The 14,842-nt window shown below is 37.9% G+C and overlaps 1 protein-coding gene across 1 annotated transcript; it reads left to right on the top strand.

Annotated features, from left to right (window-relative positions):
- The first annotated feature begins 221 nt into the window (after positions 1-221).
- On the top strand, positions 222-14,836 carry acad9 (acyl-CoA dehydrogenase family, member 9). Its single transcript, XM_073876103.1, has 18 exons — positions 222-461; positions 628-721; positions 905-1,006; positions 1,092-1,198; positions 1,309-1,409; positions 2,209-2,287; positions 2,615-2,789; positions 3,164-3,237; positions 3,314-3,389; positions 3,476-3,546; positions 3,637-3,756; positions 6,476-6,604; positions 6,738-6,821; positions 7,056-7,178; positions 9,684-9,761; positions 13,503-13,631; positions 14,227-14,299; positions 14,548-14,836. Exons 1-18 carry the CDS (start codon positions 303-305, stop codon positions 14,646-14,648), a joined length of 1,875 nt encoding a protein of 624 aa, XP_073732204.1. The 5' UTR covers positions 222-302; the 3' UTR covers positions 14,649-14,836.
- Positions 14,837-14,842: the final 6 nt, after the last annotated feature.

Raw genomic sequence — 14,842 nt, 5'->3', positions numbered from 1 at the left:
CTAGTATCTAGGAATTACAATTTACTATATAAAATAGTATTTTAATGTGGGTAATACTTGAACAGATGAATGTATCTGTCCTTAAATCAACAATTCAGACCAATATAGTAACTGTTATACAGTTATTTACCATGAATGTTTAAAGAAGGAATGTAAAAACTTACACGACAAAACACTGACACCTGCTGGAAAGAAAAGGATCTGCGCACAAATCGACAGTGTCGTCATCAATCTGCGACAAAAACGGGTGAAAGGTGTTTCAGCTGGTCTAAGGGTAATTTGGGTACGTTAATGCAGTGAAGATGAACCTGAACAAACTACTGGTTTTGTCACGATCGGTCAAATTTGGGAGAAATTTGGTCGCTGCACGAGTAGGACGCGTGCAGTCACAGCGCTGCATTACATCCAGCGCGAGGAGTTTGGCATATGCTAAAGATCTGTTCCTGGGAAAAGTAAACAAGGTACTGTCAACAAACTTAAGAATAATTGATTTATAGTGTGATTTGCATGCAATAACCTGCTTTTCACAACATGATTTTTGTACTTTCGATATAACAATGCGTTTTAGCGGAACATTTGTGAAACTAATTGCCTCTATTAATGATATTTTCAAATGTGTAACTTTAGGCAGAAGTATTTCCTTACCCAGAAATAAGCAATGAAGAATTGGAGGAGATTAACCAACTTGTTCAGCCTGTGGAGAAGTTTTTTAATGAAGACGGTGAGCAGCACTGACGCATCAAAATCAAACGTGTATTATTCTGCTTGTGGTTAATTTATGTGTGAGCTTTCTGTTTATTTTGTCATTTAAAGTTTTCTGTATATTATTTAATCATATATTAAATCTCTATTATTATTATTATTATTATTATTATTATTATTATATTTTTCTTATTTCCTTAAGTTGATTCTAAGAAGATCGACCACGAGGCTGTAATACCTCCTGAGACTTTGAATGGACTAAAGGAACTGGGACTGTTTGGGATCCAAATACCTGAAGAATATGGTAAGACCAACAACCTCTACCTTCATACGACTTCAGTTTTTAATATAATAAATAAGAGTTTCATCTGCCTGTCTTTCTTTTCCAGGTGGGCTGGGTCTGTCCAACACAATGTATGCCAGGTTAGGAGAGATCACGTCTTTGGATGGAGCCATTGCAGTCACACTTGCAGCACATCAAGCTATCGGCCTGAAGGTGAGCGAGTTTGTCTTTCATTATCGCAGTGTAAATTTGTTCAGTAAGAGCTATGTTGAATAATATTGCAAAGAGTATTTAGGTAACATACAGTAGTGTTTGTGTTTCAGGGCATCTTGATAGCTGGAAATGATGAGCAGAAAGCGAAATACCTGCCCAAACTAGCAACAGGAGAACATATTGCAGCATTCTGCCTTACTGAACCTGGAAGGTATGACAGCCCATCCAGAGATTACAAACTGAACTGTCTTTACATATGGTTTGATTATTATTTTAAAGGAACACGCCCACATTTTGGCAATTTAGCTTATTCACCGTATCCCCCAGATAAGTCCATACATACCTTTCTCATCTCTGTGCGTGCTGCAACTGTCTGACTCAGCCCCCGCTAGCTTAGCTTAGCACAAAGACCGGAAGCGAATGGGTTCAGCCAGCATTCTGCCCCCAACAAGTGACAAAACAACGCAAACATTTTCCTATTTATGTATTGTGATTTTTATAGTCACACCGTGTACAAATAACGAGGTCGTATGAGACACAGCCATCTTTTAACAGTATACATACTGGGAACTATATTCTCAGAAGATGAAGCACTGCTACTTGGGCAGAATGATTTGCACAACTCTGACCGAACTCTCTGCTACTCATTAGGGGGCTTCTCGGAGCACTGTATACTGTTTAGGGATGGCTGTGTCTCATGTGGCCTTGTTGTTTGTGCACGATGTGACTATAAAAATCATAACACATAAATAGGACAATGTTTGCGTTATTTTGTCACTTATTGGGAGCAGTATGCTAGCTGGAGCCATTCACTTCCGGTCTTTGTGCTGGGTTGGGCTGGCGGGGACTGCGTCAGAGAGAGTTGCAGCACGAGCGGAGATGTGAAAGAGATGTATGGTCTTATCTAACTCTGGGAGATACGGTGAATAAGCAAAGTTCCCAGAATGTGGGCGTGTTCCTTTAAGTAAATATAATTTATGTAGCATTCATTTATCTTTCTTATGTTTTAGTGGCAGTGATGCTGCATCTATTCAGACACGTGCCACACTGACAGAAGATGGAAAACACTTTCTGATAAATGGCACAAAGGTGACCTCTTCTGTAAACTTCTTGGGGCGGTTTCCCGGACAGGGCTTATTCTACTCCCAGACTAAAATGCATGCTTGAGCTGCCTTAATTTAAAAACACGTATCTTAACATATACCAGTGCTGTTGTTTTGTCTATAAGTGCACACCACCAGTATTGTTTTTTTTTTGTAAGGTTTGCTTGTTAAAAGTACATAAATGTCCTAATATAACAAAGACCTAGTCCTGGATTACCCTAAACCCTGTCTGGAAAACTGCCCATTTATGTCTTAATCTCATACTTGAATTTTTTGCTATAATTTGATTGAATGTTCATTGTTTGCTCTCAAGTTTTGGATTTCTAATGGTGGAATGGCCGACATCATGACTGTGTTTGCCAGAACTGAGGTTGTTGATAAAGACGGTCAAAAGAAAGATAAGATCACAGCTTTCATTGTGGAAAGGGCGTTCGGTGGCGTCACCAGTGGCAAACCTGAGGACAAGCTTGGCATCAGAGGCTCAAACAGTGAGTTTGATCATTTGTACTCGAGACACACATTTCAGCGTACTTAGTAGCTTTCAAACATCATATTTGGACACAAACAATACTTTAAAATCTGTAATCATTGTATTCAATAACAAAATATTACACCGATTCAGAGGAGAATGACCTTATTTATTCAATAAAATGACCTTGGGGCATGTTGGATAAGTAAAATCGAGTTGGTATTGGAAAAAAAGGTCTAACAATAAACCTGCGATGACATTATCATATCTAAGCAATCTTTTTTAAGTTTGTTTTAAGTGTGGTTTAAAAGTCCGAAAGTAATAGATCTATCTGTGAATATACTGCAGTAATAAGCAACATAATGTTGAATGTGTATGCTTTTATTTTTTTAGCTTGTGAAGTCGCGTTTGAAGACACCAAGGTTCCAATCGAGAATGTGATTGGTGAAGTCGGTGGCGGCTTTAAGGTGATTCGCATACAGTTTTGTGATGTTATGACATGATGCTGCTGCGGTGATGTGTGACGTGCGTGTGCTTTTTTAGGTTGCCATGAACATTCTGAATAATGGACGCTTCAGCATGGGCAGTGCAGGTGCAGGAATGATCAAGAAACTCATCGGTGAGAACACATAAATCTGTAAACCATTCACACTTATATAAACAGATTTTTTTCCAGTGAAATGAATCATTGTTGTTTTATTCCAGAGATGACGTCCGAATATGCCGGCACAAGGAAACAGTTCAACAGGAGCCTTGCTGATTTTGGAATGATTCAGGCATGTTGTAATGAGTTACTGTGATAATTGTAAATAAATGTGACCTACCTGTGACAACCCAGCTAAAGTCATTTTTTTACTGTGATACAGGACAAGTTTGCTACCATGGCACTCAGTGCCTTTGTGATGGAGAGCATGGCCTATCTCACTGCTGGAATGATGGATCGACCTGGTGTTCCAGACTGTTCTTTAGAGGCTGCCATGGTCAAGGTGATCAATCTTTTACACCAGAACCTGTTTTTTAAGGGTCCAGTTCTTTTTTGTGTTTTTGAAGCTTTGATTGTGTTTACAATGCGCAGTATAACATGTTCATGTTTTATGTGTGAAAAAAACGTGGTATTTTTCACACAATTTACTTACCTCTATACCACTGCTTTCACTGTCCTAAAAACGGGCTGATGTCTTCCTTGTTCTACTGAAGTCGTAATACGTATAGAGTTCTGATTGTGTAGTTTGTTTAGTGTGTTGCAATTCGACAGCAGCTTAGCTTAGCCAGAGCTGTTTGAGCTTAGCTGGCGACTGACATATTCCTGTGGGCGGAGCTTAGTCAGAAATGCTTATATTGACGTCATTCAACTGGGAAGTAGAGGGCTGTAGTCCAAACCGGCCGTTCGCTGTAGGCTTTGAAAGGGGAATTCTGTTAAAGAAAATATTTCGACTGGCAATGAACTTTGATCTTTATCATTTTACAGGTATTATTTATGCTATTATAGCAACATTACACACTAACCAGGGTTTAAAAAATGGGATCAGAAAAATGTGACCTTTAAATGTACATAGCAGATTTTCAATAAAGTGTCCAATTCTCCCAATCATTGACTTTTACTAAAATTGTGTCATTTACAATCCCCTGTTTTAAACATTGTTTAGATAAAACCAAATTTAAAAGCGGGCATTTATACCTATAAGCAGCAGTGGGTCCAATTTACCTAATGCCTTTATTGTCACGCTGTTATTTTCGCACCGCTTATGTTTTAATGTTCTGTTATTATTCTTATATTCAAATGATAAATTATAACTAAACAAATTAATAATTAAGTGAAACTGTGCACTTGCATTTGTTTTTGCATCATACATTTCACACTGTAAAAAATGACTTTCTTACTTAGTATTTTTGTCTTGTTTTCAGTAGAAATATCTAAAGAAAAATGTATTTTCTTGATGAGCAAAATGACCTAAGAAAAAAAAAATTTAAACAAAAAATATGCAATTTAAGAGAGGCAGATATCAAGAAGATATATCTTGATTTAAGAATTTGTATATATTTCTACTGAAAACATAACAAAAATACAAAGTAAGAAAGTCATTTTTGCAGTGTATGCAATATGGTGTATAATTAATTGTATTTAAATATGACGTATGGGACTTTTAGTGGCATCAGTCCACAGCTCTCCTTTTCTTTTGAAAGCGCATAGAAAAGCTATGGTAGCGCCACAGGACAAACACATCATCGTCTTACTTTTGTTACGTTAAGACAACGTAGTAACAAAACACGTTCTATAGTACAGTTTGTCCGTTTAGGGCTTCTGTAGAAACATGACGGCAACTTCCATGTTAGGGGACCTGTGGTGTGTGTAGATAAAAACGGCTCATTCTAAGGTAATTAAAAAAACAATACAGTTCATTATTTAAGGTCTTTATACACCACTGATAATATAGTTGTGTGTATTATATTGCATTTCTTTCAAGAGATCTCTCTAAAAGTCCCACATTGCACCTATAAGGTATTTTAGTTAATGAAATTTTAATTATAATATTATGCCACCCAAATATTACTTTTTTATTTGCTTCTAATTCTCACTGTCATTACAGTTTAGCCTATTTTCACAGTTAAGAAAAGTGATTAGTCTAGCCTCCTTAAAAATAACCTAGAACATAAAACAACAGAACGAAATAATAATTGCATGACTCTATACATTACTTTGTGTATGCAGTGGCATAATACAGTGACAAAAAATATGTTTTTTAACAATATTGACATAGTCATGTGCAAACCCAGGTGAAAAAGAAGTAAAGTGTACTTAAAGGGGCCATGGCACAAGACTTTTTTAAGATGTCAAATAAATCTTTGGTGTCCCCAGAGTACATATGTGAAGTTTTAGCTCAAAACACCATATAAATAATTTATTATAGCATGTTTAAATTGCCACTTTGTAGGTGTGTGCAAAAATGTGCCGTTTTGGGTGTGTCCTTTAAAATGCAAATGAGCTGTTGAAATTCAAACACTGATCACAATGATGGTGGTTTGTTGCAATTAAAACTCAATTGTGCTTTTCTCTGCACTAAATGGCAGTGCTGTGGTTGGATAGTGCAGATTAAGGGGTGGTATTATTATAATAAGAGCTCCTTATGACATCATATGGAGAGCCACATTTCAACAACCTATTTTTTCATGTGCTTGTAGAGAATGGTTTACCAAAACTAAGTTATTGGGTTGATCTTTTTCACATTTTCTAGGTTGATAGAAGCACTGGGGACCCAATCATAGCACTTGAACATGGAAAAGTCAGATTTTCATGCCATGGCCCCTTTAAAGTGCTATTTTTTGCACTCATTTTGTACCTAATATAATAACAATTCATCTTTAGTACTTCTTGAGATAATATTAACAACATCTAAATGTACTTCACTGTGCTATTTTGAGACACCATAAATATGAACTAAAATGTGCTAAAATGTATTTCATATTTTTGTATGAAAATTGAGTTCAAGCACTTTAAGTACACAATGGAAGTTAACTACTTTTTTAAGTTACATTTTACCAGCTGCCGGTTTTAAATATACACTACAACGAGCCCTGGCAGTTTAAGTGTAAAACTTAATCTCTCTTGTTATATAGAGTCAACCAGTACAGTTGTGTGGCCACATTTGGGTCTGATCTATGGAATGGTTTGAGGCATCAAATGACCCTCAGGTGTGACTTTTCCAGATTTTCAGTTCTGAGGGCAGCTGGATCTGTGTGAGTGAAGCTCTGCAGGTGTTAGGAGGTCTAGGATTCACCAAAAACTACCCCTATGAGCGCTACCTCAGAGACTGTCGCATCCTTCAGATATTTGAAGTATGTTTTTTGCATATTAACAATCATTTCAAAAACAAATCAACTTTTGACCACCAGGGGGCATGCTGTGTCACAAACTTAAGGATCCAGTGTATATGTTCAATATGTGACTCCCTTTTGTTTCTGCTTACAGGGGACTAATGAGATTTTAAGGATGTACGTCGCACTCACAGGAATGCAGTATGCTGGGAAAATATTAACAGCTAAAATAAAGGAAGACATATGTTTAAAACCTTTGCACATTTATGAGTCCGTTAAGTTGAACAAATGTAACTGATATTTACGTGTATGCATTTGGCAGACGCTTTTATGATAAGCAGTGCATTCAGGCTTGATGTTTTATTAATGTGTGTTTTGAACCTACAATCTTTGCAATGCTTGCACAATGCTTTATCAAATGATCCACAGAATCTGTTGAAGTATTCAATATTTATTATGTTCTCACAGGGAAATGAAAAAGGGAAATGTGGGCGTAGTGTTTGAGATCTTGGGGAAGAAACTGAAGGACTCAGTGGGGAAGACGACAGACTTCGGACTTACTGGAAAAGATGGTGTAGTTCACCCCAGTCTGACGGTACAAAACTGATCACAATGTATAGTAAAATTATTTGTGAAACAAGTGCACTTCAGGTCGATATCAGCACTAATGGCATGACACGCATTATCTATGTTTACATGCAACCAAATAATCTGTTTGTAATCGTATTGATGGCTCAAATGGTATTGAAAAGCCTTCACTGAGGTCGATCGGAGGCAAATTTCGGTCGTATTAAAAGGGGTGGTGTAGTCAGATCTGTGATCCGATCATCAGGAGAAAACGCATGAATCGCAGTACTTTCCAGGGTTCCCACGGGTCTTTGAAATCCTTGAACCTGGGGGAAAAAAGTCAAGGCCCTGGGAAGTTTTTGAAAATATACAATACATAGATACAGGTCATTGAAAGTGCTTGAATCTATTTTATGCAAGACGTTTTCTGAAGAAAAAAAAAATCCATATTATTTCCTGTGTAGTGTAGGATAATATCATAAAATTTTTCCCTTTAAAGCACACTTGCTAAACTGGTCACTTTAAATGCTTATATATTCTGTATGCGAATGTGGATTCACACCAAAATGCTTTTTTGCATAGTTGTGTTTGACACATGAAAACGTCTCGGGTTACATATAACTGTTGTTCTCTGAGACGGGAATGAGACGCTGCGTCTCCCTTGCCATACTTCCTGCATCCCTGTAACGCCGTCTTCGGCAATATTTCAGATAGCGATATACTCCCGCATCACCCTGTCTTTGTCGTTAAGCCTCACCATTGGTTGAATTTGGTATACACATTCAGACGCACTTACCCCTGGAGGCGTCCCCTAAGGTGTCACCGCAGTGACGCAGCACAAGTTCCCTCGACAGGGAACTGTAACAATGTTAAAAGGTAACACAATGTAACCTTGCTCTTACATGAAATGTGTCCCCACATTTAGTCCTTGAATTTGGAGGTATTGGACCTGGAAAGTCCTTGAAAGGTTCTTGAATTTGAAGTTAACTAAAGTGTGGGAACCCTGATTTTCTCAATCGGATGCAAAAATACCTTGTGCACATGCACAAAACTATTGTGCTCAAGTTCACGTCTTATATTTACTTCCTATTTACGTATCACATGATTCTCGTTACAGAAACACGCAATGGCGACACACATTATTTAGGTAATGGGGTCACGTGCTGTACATTCTGCAGCGTTCATGTGAAGTTTCATGACATTAGATTTTTCTCATTTTAATGGACTTTAATAGACACCAACAATTAACACTTAACTCAACACGTAACAGTTTTTTTCAACAGAGTTTCAAAGGACTATAAACAATCCCAAACGAGGCATAAGGGTCTTATCTAGCAATACGATTGTTATTTTTGACAAGAAAAATAACAAATATACACTTTTAAAGCACAACTTCTTGTCTAGATCCGGTCGTGATGCGCCAGGTGACCCCACACAATACGTCATGACGTCAAGAGGTCACAGAAGATGAACGCGAAACTCCGCCCCAGTGTTTACAAGTGTGTTGAAAGAGGACCATTCCTACGTTGTTGTGTGTCAACTGATACTAATTAATGTCTTTGTGTCAGTTTATTGCTTAAAATGGTCCGCAAATTTGGGTTTTATATATGTAACACGTGACCTCCCTACGTCACTACGCATTTACGTTAGGTCGTGCTGGACCGGATCCAGACGAGAAGTTGTGGTTTAAAAGTGCATATTTTTTATTTTTCTTGTCGAAAATGACAATCGTTTTGCTAGATAAGACCCTTATGCCTCGATTGGGATTGTTTATAGTCCTTTGAAACTCTGTTGAAAAAAACTGTTACGTGTTGAGTTAAGTGTTAATTGTTGGTGTCTATTAAGTCCATTAAAATGAGAAAAATCCTGCAAAGTTTTCCTCAAAAAACATAATTTCTTCTCGACTGAACAAAGAAAGACATCAACATTTTGGATGACATGGTGGTGAGTAAATTATCTGGATTTTTCTTTTAAGAAAATGTAATATTCCTTTAAGATCAACTTTCTGAAACTCAACTTTGACTGTTATTTTGAGATAATGGCGTTGCCAGCTCCTCTGCTTTTTGAGTTTAGATTTGGGATATTGTTTAAACAGTTTTCACCATTTTTTTTCTTCTGCAGTTAAAGATAAAAGGATTTTGTTGATTAGTTATTGGTATTTGCGCTGTAAATAGTCATTGGGATGCTCTTGAGCTAGTTTCAAAACTCCATTGTGATGGTTTTGATACACAAATCTGGCAACCCTGGCTGTGCGCTTGCACAGACATGCGGATTATATATAATGTACATGTAAACCAACATTTTAATTAGATGGCAATGTTTAGGGTGCATGTAAACTGTATTGTCGTAACCTTCAGTCGGATTGACACAATTTTGTGCATGTAAACATCTGATCTCGTCTGGTTCTTCTGACAGTCACATTTCATCTGGCAGAATCCTTCCCTCTGATCTCGCCCTTAAACCAGGGTGGGTGGGTAGGTAATTGAGCCCAGCTCATTTTCAGCCCAGTAATGATGTCATTGTCTTTTCACAGGAGAGCGCCAAAATGTTCGAGCAGAACGCTGCATTTTTCGGATCTACTGTGGAAAGCTTGCTGTATCGATACGGAAAGGTAAAGACTCGCACAGAACAATTTTATAAATTGCACAGAGCAATTTTGTAAATTGCCTAAATACCAAATTTATGGCCATCAGTCTTGCCATCCCTGGAGATGAAAAGGTCCCGCCAAAGTAAATTTCACCCTCTGCCATTTTTCTTTCTATCTGCATACAACTTGATGTTTTTCAAGTGAACCTCGATTTCATTCCCATTAATCTCACATTTTCCCTACCATCAGTTTATGGCTGTTTTGTTCACGTAGTTTGGATGCTGCCAGGACATGAAAAATTGCTGTGCTTGACTCAAGTGTGTGGCGGATTTTTTTTTTTCTAATTTTCCCGCTGGTTGCCATAGCAACATGCTAGGTAATTAGCGTGGGCCCACTACAGGGACTTTCTCTCTGGTCCCTGCTTTCCTGTTGAGCTGAAGTAATGCTCATGTGTGACACAGCTGGACTGAGCTGTCTCTCTTCTCAATGAACGTCTGTGTGGCCGTGCTATTGTAATCAGACTTCATTCGCAAGAGAGTCGGCTGGAACCTGCTCAGATTTCCTGTTCGAGCGGACCACATTTCATCTTCATTCATTCTCGTTTGCAGGAAATGTTTGAAGGAATAAATTCCTCCACCACAGCTTTTCTGCATGCTGTATGTAATATGAACTGTAGAAGGACAAGCACTTCATGTGTTCCTGTTTTAATGGGTATTACAGTTAGGATGGCCTTGTTTTGTTCTACTTTTGATTAACTGAAAATCATCTTCACTTAAAAACAGACATCTAAAACGCCTACTTCCATACAATATAATAGGTGAAAACCAGTAGGCAAGGCGAGTGGTATGTCGGAATTCATAGTATTCAAACAACAGTAGGTGAAAAGTACCTGGATAACCTACTACATCCGACAAGATTTCAAAGTGTTCATTTGTGAGACCCCAGGAGAAGTGTTATCTAATGAAGAAGGAAAAGTGCTTTTTTCAAAAATGTCCAAAAGCGGTAACACGGCTTTATTCAAATGCAAATACATGTATTAAACAGCCCTTGTAGTTATATTGCGCTTGTTTAATAGCATCCAAGTTAACGGCTCACCTGTTATTGTGATGTATAAACATGGCAGATGTAGTTCGTCTGAATTCATTCATACTATATAATGTTTTAGCCGTTGATGAGTAGGTACTTTATCTAATTCAGAACATACTGTCACAGTATGCGATTTCGGACTCCGGGATAGTGTTTGTTGTTCTAATTTCAATATAGTTGCATTTATATGCGTTTGGCAAATGCTTTTATCCAAAGCGATTACATTGTGCTCTGTCAGTTAAGCTACATGAACACAGGTCAACAGTTTGCACACACACACTCACGATCTTAGGTGTGTATGACTTTCTTCTTTTAAGCCCGGTATATACTGTGCGATTTTAAATAGTCCTTTAGGATTGTTGTTTGCCACACTGTGCGATCAATATCGTAGTTAAGTCCATGTCACACTGTATGATCTCAGTTTCCATCAATGTCAGACTGTACGAGTTAAAAGACTTTTAAAAATCGGACGCACACAAACAAACGTGTCCGCAGTTTTACGTCATCGATCGACGACGGCTGTGCAAACACACGCTGAAGCGGAGGCTAGCAAACCGAAACAACATTTACCGTTCATTTTAATAATAAGCAAGAAGAAGGAGACGACCCTGCTGAAAAAAACAGCATCAAACCAGCATGGACCAGCATGGGAATTATGCTGGTCTATGCTGGTTTAGCTGGTGGTCACCAGCATACCAGCACCAAAACACAACATATGCTGGTATGACCAGCATGGGATGCTGGTGCTAATGCTGGTTTAGCTGGTGCTAATGCTGGTTTGATGCTGGTTTAGCTGGTGCTAATGCTGGTGCTGATGCTGGTTTAGCTGGTGTTTACTAGCAAACCAGCACCAAAACACAACATATGCTGGTCTTGCTGGTATGCTGTTTTTTTTCAGCAGGGGAGTACCTGGCATTTGAATTTCCAGCGCGGTTTCTCTCCAGGCTGCTTCATTTATATACTATCATGGTACAGTGGCGATGACACGTTGTACAAACTCTTTATCTTTCAATAACTCCTCAAGTTTCTCCTGCTGTATAGTCCACATGGCTCTTTTTGACATTTGTCTGCGTTGATTTGTTGTTGTCGCCGTACTAATTGCATCATCGGGTTCTGTGCTTCTATTGGTTCTTGATCTGCCAGTTGTCGTAGGAAGATGTCACACAGCAGGATTGTGTCTCAAAATTTCTGACACTGCCAGATTTTTGTCGGAGGATAATTTTGATCGCAACGGTCATTAATCGGCTGTCTGTGAACGTGTCAAACTAGCGATCAAAGACGGCAGATTTTAGCATGGGATTCTAGAAATCTTTTAGGATTTCAAAATTTGTTCCAGACAGCTAAATCGTGACTGAAATCTCACAGTGTGCACCAGGTTTTAGGCAAACACAGTTGGCGATATTTTAAATCAGGTCCTTGAAATCCTTGAAAGTTTGTGAATCTGGGTGGAAAATTCAAGGCCCTGGGAAGTTTTTGAAAATATACATACATCGATACAGGTCATTGAAAGTACTTGAATCTATTTTATGCAAGAAGTTTGCTGGAAAAAAATCCATATTATTTCCTGTGTAGTGTAGGATAATATCATAAAAATTCTAGACTTTTAAGCACACTTGCTAAACTGTTCACTTTAAAAGGGAACTATAACAATGTATCTTAAAACGGTGGTTCCCAAACTTTATCAGCGTATGGCCCTCCTTGTGTACGGTGCACTCATTCGCGGCCCCCCCAAAGAAAATTTGTAACAAAAAACTGTTCTAAAACTCAACATTTTAATAAAAAAAAACATTAAATTATACAAAAAGTAGTGCTTTTGGTTAGTAGCCTTATTATTTTAGGTTAAATTACACAAAATTCATTATAAATTAATGTATTTCATAAAATGTCATAAAACTGGGGGCCCCTGGCATCATCTTGCGGCCCCCAGTTTGAAAACCACTGTCTTAAAAGGTAACACGATGTTGCTCTCACTTGAAATGTGCCCTACATTTAGTCCTTGAATTTGAGGGTATTGGACCTGGAAAGTCCTTGAAAGGTCCTTAAATTTTAAGTTAACCAAGGTATGGGAACCCTGCAAATAATATCCTGGCTTTTCAGCTTTATAATGGTATTTAATAGTGCCTCATTTTTATTTTTTTAATCCAAAAAGTTCATATATCAATTAAAAACTTATTCATATGGTTGAAGCAAAGGATTTTTGTAACGTTAGGTCATATGTCAGCCTTCCTCCTGACCTCAACTCTCTCTTGAATGTTTGCACGGTCATAATTTATAAAGTTTGAAATATATATGTTTCCTTACAAAAACCCATTGCTTCACCTAAGTAGACATTTAAAGGCGGGGTGCATGATCTCTGAAAGCCAATGTTGACATTTGAAATCACCTAAACAAACACACCCCTATCCCAATAGAATCTGTGTGTTTTGGTGTGTTTTGGTAGTCGCCCCGACTCCCTTTTCCAAAGTGTTTTTCAAAAATCGTGCACCCCACCTTTAATCTATAGTTTTTAAAAGAGCTTAAAAAAAATTGGGCACTATCCAATGCCATTATAAAACGCGTTTGGCTAAAATAAGAAAGTCATATACTGTTAAGATGGCTTGAGAGTGAGTAAATTGGGCTAATTTTCTTTTTCGGGTGAACTATTCTTTTATAATTCTGTTGTAAATTGATCCGTTTCAGACAATTGTTGAGGAGCAGCTGGTTCTTAAGAAAGTTGCAGACGTGATGATTAACCTCTACGCCATGACAGCCGTCCTCTCCCGTGCCAGTCGCTCCATAAGCATCGGTCTGCGCAACCATGACCACGAGGTAACAAGTCTCTATTATTATGACACCTGCTTAAACATTTTATCTGAGGTCATCAGGTCTATTTCAAAACCAAAAACCAAAGTAAAGACGCTCCAAAAACTGTCAACTGATTCTTAGCTATAAGGAATCAATCATATGCTCAATGTTCAAGTGTTCAAATGAAAGGATTCTGTGGTAAACAAGTACAAATTAAAAACATTTACTTGAATAAAAATAGAGAAAAAACTTGTACGTGTTTGTAGATGTTGCAAGTGGATTTTAATGTGGGGCATTTCAATAAGTTTTCATGTATATCCACCGAGCTTGTTGTTTAATTAAACTGTTTTGATTGTGCATAAGAAGGAAACGATTTAATGACTTGTCATGCTGTGACTATGTTGTCTACTTGCACGTTGCCTTTAATCCAGCTCATAAAAACTTCTGAGGTTATGCATGCTGCAAAATGTACCTTTTCTGTCAATTCCCCTTTTATTAAACAGTTTCTCTTAAGTCAGCATAAAATAATAACTTTTTTTAGCAAGAAAATGTGCTTCCATGTTATTTTGTGCTTATTTGTTGATGTGAATGGGCTTTGTTACAACTCTGGCTTTTTTAGGTGCTACTCGCCAACACTTTCTGCAAGGACGCCTTTTTCAAGAACAACTTCATGATGACTCAGCTTCAAAAAAGTAAGTAAAACGCACCGCTATAATTGATACCAGCCCCCCTCATTTTATTGCATAGCAAGACAAAGCACTTGCACATGTTGTAAAATTTCCTCCACAACCTAACAAACCATAAGTCAGTCACTAACACTTGTATGCCTTCCCCATACTGTTTCAATTACGCCCCACCTAATAATTCCAGTCAATGGTATGGATTAGATGCAAGCATGCTTTCAAATATCCTTTAGTGAATGGACCGGGTTGCTTTACAGATTCCCCGGAGAGCAATGATGCCAACATAAAGAAGATTGCCCAGGAAGTCTTGGCAAAGAGGGCGTATATCTGCTCGCATCCTCTGGACAGAACTTACTAAATTGTGCCTTGTGACACCTGAATGTCCAGCATTAAGCTTGGGTGACAACACAGTCCGTCCTTAGCACTTATTGGCTGAAGACGTTACATAACGTTCATACTCTCACTTCTGTAGAGATGTTAATGTAACTATACATAAACTGTATATTTTACTGTATTAAACATTATTAAAACTGTAATCAAACCGTATTGATT

The sequence above is a fragment of the Misgurnus anguillicaudatus genome, chromosome 14 (assembly GCF_027580225.2).
Source record: "Misgurnus anguillicaudatus chromosome 14, ASM2758022v2, whole genome shotgun sequence".
In the NCBI taxonomy this organism is placed as follows: domain Eukaryota; kingdom Metazoa; phylum Chordata; class Actinopteri; order Cypriniformes; family Cobitidae; genus Misgurnus; species Misgurnus anguillicaudatus.
The sequence above is the reverse complement of the archived record's forward strand: the minus strand, read 5'-3'. Positions and strand labels throughout refer to the sequence as shown.

Excerpts from the sequence above, each read along its gene's own strand:
- acad9 (XM_073876103.1), top strand. The coding sequence starts at position 303 with ATGAACCTGAACAAACTACTGGTTTTGTCACGATCGGTCAAATTTGGG. Across the intron at positions 1,007-1,091 it reads CCAAATACCTGAAGAATATG|GTGGGCTGGGTCTGTCCAAC; the intron begins GTAAGACCAACA and ends TTTCTTTTCCAG. Across the intron at positions 2,790-3,163 it reads TGGCATCAGAGGCTCAAACA|CTTGTGAAGTCGCGTTTGAA; the intron begins GTGAGTTTGATC and ends TTATTTTTTTAG.